Source organism: Schistocerca nitens, chromosome 3 (assembly GCF_023898315.1).
Source record: "Schistocerca nitens isolate TAMUIC-IGC-003100 chromosome 3, iqSchNite1.1, whole genome shotgun sequence".
In the NCBI taxonomy this organism is placed as follows: Eukaryota; Metazoa; Arthropoda; class Insecta; order Orthoptera; family Acrididae; genus Schistocerca; species Schistocerca nitens.
The window spans coordinates 619,786,015-619,800,544 of NC_064616.1; the positions used below are offsets into that span (position 1 = coordinate 619,786,015).

At 35.5% G+C, this 14,530-nt stretch overlaps 1 protein-coding gene across 3 annotated transcripts in view; it reads left to right on the forward strand.

The window, feature by feature from the left end:
* The window catches only part of LOC126248556 (pre-mRNA-splicing factor 38B-like), a 109,324-nt gene that overhangs the window by 77,002 nt on the left and 17,792 nt on the right, over window positions 1-14,530 (forward strand). The window contains exon 9 of one of the 3 annotated variants that reach the window (XR_007545506.1): window positions 12,799-13,027. The exons of 1 other annotated variant lie outside the window; for it this stretch is intronic. Coding sequence is in view for 1 of the 2 variants with exons in the window: in XM_049949643.1 (XP_049805600.1) it covers window positions 12,799-12,808 (10 nt within the window). In the remaining variant the exon portion in view is untranslated. Of the gene's footprint in view, window positions 1-12,798; window positions 13,220-14,530 lie in introns of those variants that run through there. One more of the 3 variants, XM_049949643.1, reaches the window with a different exon arrangement.

Here is a 14,530-nt window from a genome sequence, read left to right on the forward strand (position 1 = left end):
AGTATTTGTTTTGTCAAAAAGGAACCTGATAAATAATTAGAAATTTACTAAGCATGTTGGAAATAATGTCATGAAATTGCTACATCCTGTGTCCAGGAGTACATCAGTAGTTTGACAACAACAGTTTGTGGGCATGGAGAATCTCTCTGAATAACAGACTGACGACTGGGATCAGTCAGAATTGTTGTGTACTATCAGCCTCTCTCTCTCTCTCTCTCTCTCTCTCTCTCTCTCTGAACTGTGCTAATTTATGATTTCTACGTGAAAAAAAGGTGGTGAATAGTTTAAAACAGACAACTTTCTTACTGATTGAACATCTGTTTTACAATAAGTTCCACTGGAAACTTATTTTGTTTGTGTATCACTAGTAGTATTTGTATGCTGTTTTTGTTATATGCAGCTTTTTGCTGGCATTCACATTTTTATTACTGAAATTCATCTTTCTTTGTTACTTCTCCTAAACCCCACAATAAATAGTGTCTAGTGAATATTTTTATTAAATCATATACAGTGTTGTGTGGATTTTATTTTCATTCATTTTGTAATAGCTCTGAAAAGTTAGTACTTCATTTTTAGTATGTTGGTGTAAGACATAAAGATGTACTCTTAAGTATGTTTTCTCAGTTTTATGATGAACAAAAAAACATCTGTCAAATGATGATAACTGGGCAGCTATTCCAGCCCAATATGATCGGCTTTATCGAGAAATCTATTTTATGATTAATATAGAAATTACAGCCTGCAGAGCATACTTAGACATGGATCAAAATTTTTATAAAGGTGTTTAGTAGAGGAAATACATAAGTAATGGAGTTACATTGTTAATGACTCATGATGGATGAAAGTAGATAATATAGGAGACATGAGTGACCTCAAATGTTCGCCAGTAGTAACTTTGTAAAATGTTTGTTTCTGTGATTTAATTATAAGGTGCATTCAGAAAGAAACAAGCCAGAGACTGTAAAGTGAAAACCACTGAAAGTATCACAATGCTATTGCTTACAGAAGAAAGTGTGGTTCCTGTACGAATGCTGAGACCCCAAGCCCATTCCAAGAGGGGTATGGGCACACATCACATGATGACAAAGTGAGCACATTCTTGTGTCAACCATGCACCCAACTTAATAGTGCTGAAAATAGAGAAAGAGAGGCTTCAGAAGAAGAACAAAGGGGTGTTGTGTTTCCTTACAGCGAAAGGAGTTTGGGGGAACGGAATTACATTGGACAATGGCACAAGTGTATGGAGAGCACTGCATGTCTATTGCAGTTCGAAGCTCTGTGGCAGTGGGTGCCAACATAATTTGCTAATCTTCAATAATGATGGCATCCACCTGCTGGACAGTGGTATCGGTAATGTGGTGTGGTATTCCAGATTTTGCATCATTGGCCAACTTCCTTCATTCTTCTTTGAATTGATTTGCCATGCCTTGACCATTGTGACGGACATGCCATGCTCTCCATACATTTGTGTCATTCTTTGATGAATTTCCACCCCTGCACTCCTTCTGATGTCTTAAGATGCACTACCCTCCTTTGATCTTTCTTCTTCAGAAGTCTCTATTGCACTGTTCTCAGCTAGACTAAGTGCAGTGGACAGTAAATGTGTGTAAGTGCTTGCTCCATCGTCACTTGGGCGTGTGCCTCTGTCCCTCTAGTGGTGAGTGTGGTGTGTCAGCATTCTCATAGGGACCACACCTTCTTCCATAGGTAATGGCATTATAATCCCTTCTGCAGTTCTCATTCTACAGCCTCTGGCTTGTTTCTTTTTGAATGCAATTTGTGGATTTGTGCACCAATATTTGTGACATTAGAAGAACATCTATTTACCCGCTGCTGAAGCAGGAATAATCACAGAAACACACATTTAAAAACTCTAATCTGCAAATTGTGTATTTTCTTATAGAGGAGGATGAAAAAACAGAAAACACAAATTAAAAGTTTTCAGGTGATTTAGGGCAATGAATAGTTGTGTCAAAATCTGTATCTTGGTTAATTTGAGACTCTTCCATTGTTCTCTCTGACTGCTACATTGTACTCTAATGATCAATGATGATTAGGAGTGCCTTTTCATCTTTTTTGGCATTTTTACATCTCATACTTGAAAACATTTTTAAAAGTTCAGAAAGCTTGACATTCAAGTCAGTTTTAAAAGTTGTATGTCAATCAGTTTTATTTTTCATTTTTTAATATTATATTTGATAAACTGACTCTACTCCTTTTGCAAATGTTCAGTCTCTTGACATCTCAAGTGTGGGATTGAGTCATGATCTTTAGACATAGTTCTCTGCATAACATTTCCTCTACTGCTACAGAACAGACTGTCAGAGGATTTATTGTTAGGTGTGCTGATTATCCCTCCTTAGCTGCTGTCAGATAAGTAATACTTTGAACACTTTTCTGCTACAATTGTTAATATTTTGCCATATTTTACTTTTTAATTGCATTTGTAAGGAAATTGGACAAATATCTGCTGTTTGCTTTCATACCAAAATCTTCAGTAATGTTCATGATATACAAAGAAGATAACTCTGTCAGTGGTTGAAATATTGTATCCAAAATGGAATCAGCTGTGCTAGATACTGGAAAACATACCATCAATTAGTTATGCTGGGAAAGTCTCCTAAAAATCAAACCAAAGCCTATTAGAGCAGCAAGAAGTAGAGAGAAGTGACATGAATATGTATATGTAAACAGCGACCTAAATTGATGATGTATAAAAATTTCTGTGGCCAAAAAGTATCTAAAACCAACAGAAAGGTGGTAGATTTAATTGGTTGAGTATTAATCCTTTCACTGGGGTGTTGGGAAATGATGCAAAACCCGCATGCAGCCTTAGAAATTGACTTTCTCTCACAGCCAAATCTCTCTCTCTCTCTCTCTCTCTCTCTCTCTCTCTCTCTCTCTCTCTCTCTCAAGTCAGGAGTAAGGAATTAAACTCTTGTGTGTCTAAATATAACTTACACATTTTTATTTATACAGTTTTACAAAAATGATTACTTAGAATTTCCTCCACACCCCACCGGATCATAATAATGAAATTACTATCAAGCACATTGTTTTTTGATGAGACCAGTATGTGGGATGGGCAGCCTTGATGACCACACATTGGAAAGGCCACGCTGGAAAATGCTCTTTTGGGAAAGCAACAAGCATTAGAATGGGACTGTGGAACAATGCAATTTCGACGCTTAGAGTAACAGAAACAGACATAACAGAGAACATTACTCATCAAGACAATGCAATATAAGAAACTGATTTAAAACAAGTGAAGCATATGAAACTGAAAACTGAACCTGTACACAACACCTGACATCTAACAATTGCCACTCATTTATATATGGGTTTATCAGTCAAAGGGTTAATTCAAAAGGCAAGTGAGAAGTACAGTGGCAGAATAAACTCCAAACAGGAAGTTGTTTGCTGTGGGAGGATGGTTGATGGTTGAAAAACTAAGAAGTTTCTTCCCTATCTGCTGTCTTTTACAGTAGCTGGAGGTAATTGAGTGCCACCATACTGGAATAAGATAGCTACCATTTATTTAACACACATTGATTGAGAATAATGTCTTTTGTTGGGAAATTTAGTTATGCTTTTATATCTCAAAATAGCTGCATTGACTGTAAAACAGATTGTTATTCCACTGTGAGTATGAAACACTGTTGTTTTCTCTCTTGCACTTTGCATATTGACCATTAAATTTGCTATTTAAATATTATTATAAGATTCATTGTGTATGGTTATTGCCGTATGTTAAATGGAGCCAGATCTTCCTGTAATGTATTGCTTCAGACTAACTTTTCTACTGTCATTGTTACTATTTCACCTTTGAAAGTGATGAATCTTGGAGTTCGTTCATCTGAGGGTTGTGCAACTGAAATATTAACGTCATAAATATTGACTGTCCATGCAGAAGTATGAAGTAAAAATCTTTGCAAGTTTTGTTGTGGTGGCGTTGATAATTGTCTTTCCAATGCCTTTAACTTTTATTTTCCATTCTCCTAATACTAGTCCCTAACATATCATGGCATCCAGTTTTTTTGTCATGGTTAGATATTATAATCTGATCATGGGGCTCTCTTTTTCACTAAAACCTCATGAAAGGCAAGTTATTAAGCCATACCAGTAAGCAGCATATATCATTATTGTTATATTTTCATCATTACTACGTCATGTAAGGTTTTCCCAGGTTTTAATACCATTCATCAGAGATTTTTGCACTCCATGCACATTTTCTTCACTGTTTTCAGATAAGGAAATTAGCTCTAACCTGCATAGTTCATCTAGGGTTAGCAATGGTTTTGCTCCAGCTTACTTGAATACACTGCAGCCCACAAGAAAAATGGGAATCTTTTTTATACTGAAAATCCTTAAATGTTTGGTGTAATCAAAGTTGCTTCATTGAGGAAGAGTTTATGTAGCTTTATCCTCCATTTTAATACAAGATGCTCAAAAAATAGAAGTACAGAATTCAATAACAGTTCCTGTGACTACTATAATACTGTTTTCTTTTAGTAGGAATCAGGAGAGTTCTAATGGTTGGTACAGTTGTCCCCGGTCCTGCAGACCTCTTGAGTTAGATATAGCAAGCCAAGAAACAAAAATTAGTGTGCAAATAAATGTTTCCCAGATTTGTTGTTTATCTTCTGGTAATATGGCAACTTGTAAGTCGGTCATTCTTCACCAATATTAGTAAGCGAAATATTCAAAGAAGTATTTTATATTCTTGTTGGAGGTTTGTCTGACTTTTGATAGATTTTAGCAATCCCTTTATTGTTCAGCATATTTTTGATAATTATACTATAGCTAAAAAAAGAGTTTGCTGTTGTTGTTGATAAACCAATATGTGCTAGTAGTGAGCAGATGTTCAGCCTCAATTCCATCCTCATACCATGCACAACGTTTGTTGTGAATGGCTACTAATGAAATTTCATTGAGCTTTTGTTGTCATATTCTGTTAAAGAGTTGGCAAAGCTGCTAGTTGTATGTTGTTATAATGTAATTTTGTTTTCACAACATTTATCACTGTAACTGAGTTGATGAATGTATGGTAAGATGTGGCTGGAATGACCGATTCCCATTTATACTGTTTGATATTATGATGATGCTGATATTTGTTATTCTAGGTTATATGGATTGCCAATGTTGTTAGTTGCTATTTATTGGATACATGTGTTACATGATTCTTTTGTTGTAGTTCTCTTGATTTAATTTGTATTTGTACAGTTCATCTGCGTTTGCTTGTCTTCACAACTGACAGATTGAAACATAGGCATGTGTGCAACAGATATGCAGTATTATTTGTTATAAATGTTGAATGCTGAATTATTTTGCACAGCGTGAATATGTTACTCCTGATACCATATCAACTAATGAATTTCCATCTCTGTTTCACAAATTTCTTGGTTCTCTGTGACTCCAGTTCATGTATAATATTGTTGTGGTATATAATTTTATCCTCCTCAGTGTGTAGCTTTCACTACACTAGACGTAGTAGTTACTACCTGTAGACAAAGGTACGTGAGGTGGGGGGAGGGAGGGGGGGTGCGCGTGCGCTTACACACACACACACACACACACACACACACACACACACACACACACACTCATAGTCTGGTTTTTGTTGCCATTCAGATAAACAGTTTGTTCCTTATTGCTGCTCCTAGGTTCTATAAACCCTGGCCAAGTTCCAGTTCTCCAATAATTACAGTGTCATTCAAGCTTCTGCTCTTCCCATGATTTGTCCTATCTTTCCTGTGCCAAAGGCAAATTCTTAGTTCTAGAGCATTCATTCAGTTTCTAATACCGGGTGTTGGTAGATAACGATTAACTTAGAGTTATCAGAGATCAAAACTTCCATGACATCATTATCCATATAAATGCTGTGTGACTTCTTACTAACACCCCTCCTCCCCTTGTCACCACCACCACAAACAAATGACTTGTAAAACCTGTCATCATTGTGTTAATTCAGTTTTTGAGCCAGTTTTATTATTTACTTTGCCCATTTGAAACTTCCTACATTTTCTTTATTTTGCTACCTCCAGAAACATTTCTTCAGAGTAGTAGAATTGTTTCATGTGTTCACAGTTTGCAGCATTATTTTTTTCTCTAATTTCTATATTGTCATCAACTAGACGTTCTCCCCATTTGCATATGGTTGTCTTCATTTGCATCCCTCATTTTCGGGGCTCCAGGTCTCTGTTTCTTATTAATAATTTGAAGAAGAACAACCATTATACAGTAAATTTGTTTTCCTTGACTTATGTGTAATAAGTACATATCCTAACACAGCACAAATGAGTTTAGGTGCAGTGGCCATGTTGTTGTTTTCCGTTGGTCTTCGTCGGCTCTGATGTGGCAGTATCAACGTCATGCATATATCTCCATAAGGATATTTGCAAAGTAGGAGAGAACTACTGGAGATGCTAGTATTGTCTGTGACTTGTGATTGTATAGATTAACTATAGAGTTTTGCTGACAGAAAGTAGTGATACAGGTACAGATCTTAGTTTGACACATTATTTTAATCTGTCCAGATGTTCATTTCTGTGCAAGATACAGACTTGGTAACACTTCCATATAATGATAGATACAGAAAATGATATTTAACCATTGAACAATTTTTTTTAAAGAAATTTCCGCCATTGAATGCAAGTTTGTATTCATTTATGTCATACAATCATGATTTCAGCTTTGTAGCCATTTAAAGTGCCATTTGAAATCACAAAAATATCTGACCTTCCTAAACGACATGTCAGTGTCAAAATAACATTTATCTGGTCTTATAAACTGGTCATTATATTAAAGGATATGAATAAATATCAAAGAAACACAGTATATATATGGTACTCATGTCTTTTAATGTGATGACGGTTTTATAAGACCAGATAAGTGTTTCTTTGATGATGGCATATCATTTAGACAGGTTGGACAGTTTTTGAAATTTCAAATTGCACCTGAGAATGGCTATAAACCCGAAATCATGATTGTGTGAAATGAATGAATGTGAATTGACACTCAGACGGAAGAAATTTCTTTCAAGAAGTTCTACTTGACTGTGGTCCCCAATGAAGGAAAAATCATTAATTCCACAAAGGTATGGAACACTGAGAGTAGTTAATAATTGTAATTTGAAATTTTCAAATGATTCAGCCTTTTAGTGCATTCCAGTCCATGATGTACAAAAGTTTTTTTAAACATATCATTAGCATAAACCAGTGTTCGTTCTGGGTAATAGTGAGGATAAATTACCCACTGAACATTACTGTATATCATTGCTATTCAGCTATTTGCCATCAGTAATTATAGTGGCAGTGTTGCAGAAGACATTTAAATATTAATTTCCATCTTATTAAATGATAATTATTTTCTTTCCATGTTTTCTTATACTTTGTACCCTGTCATAGTTTGTATTTCAGTCTCGTAGCCCTTGGTACCCAGTTTTACAAAAGTCCAAAATGTTTGGACTGTTTTAAAGCTTACAGTACATTTAAATTTCTGACTTATATTCCCTTTATTCATTTGAAATGTAACAAACTTGAATTTCTGACTTATATTCCTTTTATTCATTTGAAATGTAACAAACTTGTGAAAGTCATTTTAATTAAAACAGCATACAAACTAATCAATCTACCTCAAAAAATGGAAGTGATCTTGTTCTTTTGGTTGGCTGTCCAGAACATTTATTTCCTGGAGGAAGCAAACATAATTTTCAATTCTGTACTGTATTCTATAATTTCATCTTATTACTGGCATGATAAGCATCATATTTTATTTTAATCATGAACTAATATACTCTGTTTAAATCAAAACAAATGGATGTCACACTTTAAAAAAAAAGGGAGGGGGGTGAGCCATGTAGGATGATGTAACAACACTTTTATTTCGTGACCTTTTCAAGGTACAGAAATGAGGTTTTCAGAAGATGACAGTACACAGAGGTACTATGAAAAGAGATATTGAAACATGTTATGGTGTGCTTCTTTTAACAACATATGAAAATTTTTGAAAGTACGACGATTAAACTCTCATTGGTGTTGAAACTTTTGACTAAAATATACCAGAAATGTGCTAAAATTGAAAGACAAGATAGCTGTGATTGGCTGTTGCACTATAAACACAAGGGGGGTCTGTTATGTTAGGCTCTGCCATAATATGCAGATAGAAGACAAGCCTACACTGCTAAGATGAAACATATTTCCTCTTGATCTTAATTTATTTTACATAGATACAATGTAGTTTCAGTTGTTGTAAGTGGAGCTACATTCTAACTTCTAGCCTGTCAGGAGGGGTTGAGTAAAACTATTTCAAATGTGTGTACATACTTGAATAGAACAGCATTTGTGGGAACAGTTAAAGGGCTAGATATGACAGTGGAGCCTGGCATGAGAGCCCCACTTAGCAATGTTTACACCACAGTTGACAAATTCTAGACACCTCATCATTTAACTTTAGCACATTTTTTGGATATTTTTCCAAAAAGTTTCATTGTCAATATTAACAAGCATTACAGCACTATATTCATCACCCTGCATATGAAATGGTAACTGTGTAAAATGCAACAAACAAAAGATATGTTACACACTCTACCACTACACATCATCTGTGTATATTAATTAGCTCCCATTCATAAGTTGAACATGTATTCATGGAAAATGAAACTACAGATAAAATTTAAAAAACCAAGACAAAAAGTTCATAAATAAGCTATGTGAATAGGAAATATTACAGGATATGTATCAAGAGTTTAAATGTGTTTTTTTTTCCCTCCAAATTTGCAAAGAATATGTTGATGGCAATTTTCTTCAGTCAGGCAGCTGTGTTCACAAGTCCCTGAGATACATATTTAATTATGAAAAATGAATGTATTTAAATGAATTTTCAAGATACGTAACAGCATGTCTTCACAGGGAAAATAGTTTGCCTTTTGATAATCTGAGCATGATGCAGTGAATGACTGATAATGCTTTTGAAAGGACTTTGTATTCATATGAAACATTTCACCGGCTCTTGTTTCGATATATATCACAGTCTCATTTTGTCAGAGCTAATGTAATCACAAAGTACTTACTTTTGTAAATTATTTGTAGGTTCCAATGTGTAAAAAGGCAATATATGTACTTAAAATTAATGTAACTTTTGAATAATATTTTTGTTTAGAGGAGAGACAAAGATAGAAGAAATAACTTACTAGAAATCAACTCTAAAATGTAATTGTCACAGATTCACTAAATTCATGATTTTCCTTTCTCTCCTCCTCCTCCTCCTCCTCCTCCACCACCACCACCACCACCACCACCACCACCACCTCTTCCCTTCCTCCTTCCACCTCCCCCCCCCTCTCTCTCTCTCTCTCTCTTTCTGTCTTGCATAAAACCTCCTTACACACATACGCAAAAAAAAAAAAATCACCCTCTCATTTTCATATGTTCTTTCCCATTCATAGTATTTGCACAAGTTGTTATATTGTTACTTGATAGACATCTAAGTGAACACTGCACTGAAAATGGAAGCTTATGTACCAGTCACTCAAGTACATTGTTTTATTATTCTATTGATATTTTGAATTTTGTAAAGAAGAAAAAACAGTCTGTTCCTCTGTACTGATTTTTATGTACCTTATTTAAGAACCTCATTGGGAAAGTCTCAGGGGACTTTTCTTTCACGAAAAGGAAGAAAGAAAGATAACATAGAATTTTTGAAATGTCTCTGTGTGTAAAGTTCAAATATCTTTTGATACAATAAAGTTATGTATAGGTATGCCTCTGAATTATTGGTCTCTTCCTGTTAACTGTATATTTTGATGTACACCCTGATACAGACTTAGAATCATTACTGTCATTGAAAAAAATACTAAAATTGGACTGCATGCTCTCATTATCATTTATGGGATTTGTGTAGATATGCTGCATATTGAATAAGCTGCTGAAAAGGTGACTTCTTATATTTTGAGAATTATTACTACAGAAATAAAAAGAGATTGCCCTGCCTTTAGTTTAGTGAATATGTTAGTTGAAGTTGATGACTTACAGTGTACACTGATTGTCTCGAGTGTTATACGTCATTACAAAGTCTCTAGCAACATCCAGAATTTTAAAAGTTCCTTAGTTACTAATGAAAGAAATCATTTTGAAACACTGAGTATCAGGTGTGCTTATCTTTATGGAAAAGTTTTTCAGTTGTAATTACTTTCAGAAGAAAACTAACATGCAAAATTTCCGGTTAAATGGCGACTACCTACCACTCAAATGGCCTTACTTAATGTTATAATATGATGTTGACTCAGGGAGACTGTGATACAATAATACCTGTCCTGCTAGTGGCACACTATGCGTGGAAGCAAGATACTGCAGGTTTTGAGCTCTTTGTCATACTTCTAAGGCTATGAGGGCAAAATGATATTCTTCAGGATTATACCAAATGGTTATCACAAGAACTGATTAAGCAAGATGTCTGATCCACATATGGATCTCAGATGTCCAGAATAACAACACAGACCACTGCAATTCTCCATCAAATACAGACCAGGTGACTTTATGTTTGTGCAGAAATTCAGGCACTCAGAATAATTATTCAAATGTAGTTTTGTTCTGTACTGAATGCTGCATCCACAAAGCTGCGAACACAATCTTATATAAAGAAGACATTATCCATGCCCTTCACATGAAGCCCCTGTTACAGTCCAGATGGTTGGATCAAAGATGAAGACTAATCATATTAACCCTCACATGATATCTGGGGTCTTTTGAGACCCCAAGGCTCGTTTAACTGCAAATAAACAGTTTTAATGTGGGTGTAAATTACTCATCCTCGAGATATGCTGTTAACAGACCTATAACTGGGTAAAATATTTATGATTACATCACAGTCTATAGTACAACAATTTGAAATTTTTGCAGTGTGGTCAGAAAATACCACAGGTATGCAATATGTGTTTTGCAGTGTCATATATAAGTTTTGGTATGAAAATAAATCTTAGCAACAATGCACCTTATAAACTGACATTCATTTGTACATTGTTGTAAACAATGAATAGAAAGTACATTCACATACATTGTTACAACACATTCACAGTTTGCAATTGAGTTTTGTGGAAGGAAGGTGTGGTGTTTATTCATCATAGATGGTGATGTATGTTTTGCAAGGAGCTAAAGTCTTGAACAGGCTTTGGCAGATTTACAGAAGAGTGAAAGTGATAATGAATGCATTTTTGGGAACAAGGATGATAGTGATGCTGGTGGAGATATGATAGAGGAAGATATGCAGGTCAGAGATGAAGTGGATATGAGTGACTGTGAATAAGATGATAATGGTATTCAGGTAACAAGTGCATCTGCTTTTGTGTCTAGAAGTGGACAGATAACACACAACACAGTACCACCTGATGTGTGTAAGCAGGTTTCAAGGCATGTATTACGTGAAACCGCATATTCCATGTCACCTTCAACCACAATTACACACAAGGGCAGATTGTTTCAGACTTTTTATCGCCAATCACATGCAGAGTGTAATAGTAATGCATACCAATAATCGTGCAAAATATAATAAAATTCTGCACCCAACTCTTGAACCCTGGATTGAACTTGATTCTACGGAGCTGCAGGCATTCTTTGGTCCTCTAATAACAGCTGGCTTGCACAAGGCTTGTAGGAAGCCTTTGGGTGAATATTGGTTAGCCACAATCAGCTTTTCAAGATTTTGATGTGCCTCTGGTTTGATGATAAACTTACAAGGAAAGAAACAAAAGTTGTTTCTGGTTCAAAAGCTGAACCTATAAGGGCTGTGTCTGAAATGTTCATTGATGCATGCATTCCGGCTTATGTCCCTGCATCTGTGTACTTTCAGGGGACAGTGTCCATTCAATGATAATGAATGAATGCCTTCGAAACCTGGAAAGTATGGGATAAAAGTGTGGGTTGCTGTAGATTGTGAGAACAATTATGCCATAAATGCATAAGTGTATATGGGGAAATCTGCTGAAGGAAGGGAAATAAATCAAGAGAAATGAGTGGTACATGATTTAGTTGATCACCTGAAGGGAAGTGGTAGGAACATTAATACTGACAAATTTTTTACCGGTTTTGATTTGGGACAAGAACTTCTCATAATAAATTGACAATTGTGGGAAATCTTCGGGCCAACCAAAAAGAGATACCAAAAGAAATGTTGCCGTCAAAACAGAGGCACCCATTATTGACCACTTTTGGGTATGGACAGAATACTGTTTTAGCTTCGTATGTTACTACACAAAAGAAGTCAGTCGTTTTGTCATCTATTCTATACCAAACATTTGATGTAAGTGGACATGAGCCACCTGAAATAATAATGTTCTACAACACAATAAAGTCAGGAGTGGGTACAGTTGATAAGATGGCTAGACATTATTCAGTGAAACTAGGAACAAAAAGGTGGCCAATTGCTGTAATTTTTTATATACTAGATGTAGCTTGTATCTTGCTTATGTTCTGTATTGTAAATTTTTACATGATATGAGAAGTAGAAATGCAAGAAGAGAATTCCTCTCAGAATTAGGAAAAGAATTAGTCAAACCTCACACTGAACAACAAATCCTGTCGCCCCAGTGCAGAACACAACGCATTTGTTTCTAGTGCGCCTTTCCAATCCATGACCGTTTCTGATGCACATAAAGTTTCTGGCCTGATGACAGTGCTGCAACATCTCAGTTTTACATTACATGATATGCATGATTTATTGTAGATGTTTCCAGCCTTTCAGAATGCTCTACTCATCTTTTGATTTTTTTCATTGGTTTCTTCCTGTATCCCATTTGCCTTCAAGGATCTTCTAAAGAAAAAGCAACACAATAACCAGGAAGCCGATGTTCCAAATCTGAAAAGAAAATGATGTGATTCCTGCTCAAGGTCAAAGGACAAGAAAGTGAATTAACAATGTGATGGGTGTCACAAGTTTGTCTGTAAAGAACACGCTAGGATAAGTGTGTTGTGTAATGATTGTTCATCGTATGACACGGAGGGCAAGTAGGAGTGTATTTCTAATAAAATTCCATGTAAGTGATACTACACATAGTATTAATTAATTATAGTATTGTTACATAGTGTGCGGGTTATGAATATTTTGTGTTAAAATAATTTTTGGAACTAAACAAAATATGTTTTCATATTTCAAACAACTCTAGTGAATAATTACAATTTACATGTTACTTAATTATATTAAGAAACTATGGGGTTGTAATATCAACATCGTGTGTATGTTTCTCAATAAATTATAATTACTTTTGTGGACATATTTCAAATTTGATTGCCATAAAGTTGCTTGAATAACTTTGGGGTCAAAAATGACCCCAGGCATACAATATGTTTTTCCAGAGCTGATACCATGCAAGGGTAAAGAAGTGGATGATACTGTTGGTGCTCTTCACAGCTTTCAATGTTGCAGTCATGAAGACATCTAACATACAAGGACCTCTCAAAAAGATACATAAGCAACTCAGAAAAGCCCTTACAAAAAAGTTTTATTTAGGAATGGGAGCTATATCATACCCTTTGTGCCATTTGTGGTAATGTGCAGATCTTAGATCAAATTCCTACCTCTTGTCAGTATCGTACTCATATAAGGAAATTCTGAAAGATTCTACAAATTTTTAGCCAACAAAATGTATGGGCAATTAAAGAGAATTCAGTGTTGTGCACAAATGCATCATTTATACAATAATAGGCCTCATTCCATAGGTCAGCATTTGACTGTGTGTGTGTAGTTGCTGTTATGGTTGACTTTTTCTGGCATGATGCATATTGAACACCTTTCTCTGTTCTCAACTGGAGCGTATGATATGTTCATGTCATCTATAGCCAAAATGTATTGGTATGTCACCCTCCATCTTCTAAATATCCATTCTTCTCCACGGTATTCAAACTAGCAATAGGGCCTGTTGCAAATGTGACAATGTCAAATATATCTGCTGTGTAACTGCAGGTTGACCTATCCCATTCTCCAAGGCTGTTACATTTGGCAAGAGATACTGATGCACGACTTTTCCATCTACTATCCATTTCATTTGGAATAACTTTCTTTGTTTTCAAAAAATCCCCTCTGCCTTGTAATATGTTGTGTTAGGTATGCAACATCTTGATGACCTCCCATGACCACTGGAAGTTTGGCAAACATTTTGCGCACTCTACTCTTTTTCTGATGCAATGTTTCCTGTTATGATGAGATGTTGGGCCGATTAATGGGTTAAGCAGGTAGGTTACAGAAATGGGTAGGTTGGAATTACAAGTAGTAGGAATTTGTGAACTCAAATAACATCTGTCCAAAAGCTTTCAATCTCAACAACTGTTAAGCATTGCAGGAGGAAAGAAGTCTTTGAGGTGGACAGCAAACATATTATTTTCTACCACTTTCCTCCCTGTCTGTCAGGTTATGTTCCAAAAGCTATCTCAGGTTCTTAGTGCAGGGTTAGGCCAGTTTGTCCATTTCATTTCTGCCCATTCAGTTTAGATGGAGTTGTGGGCTGGTGCAGAAGTAGGTCAGTTTAGAAGAGTAATCTCAT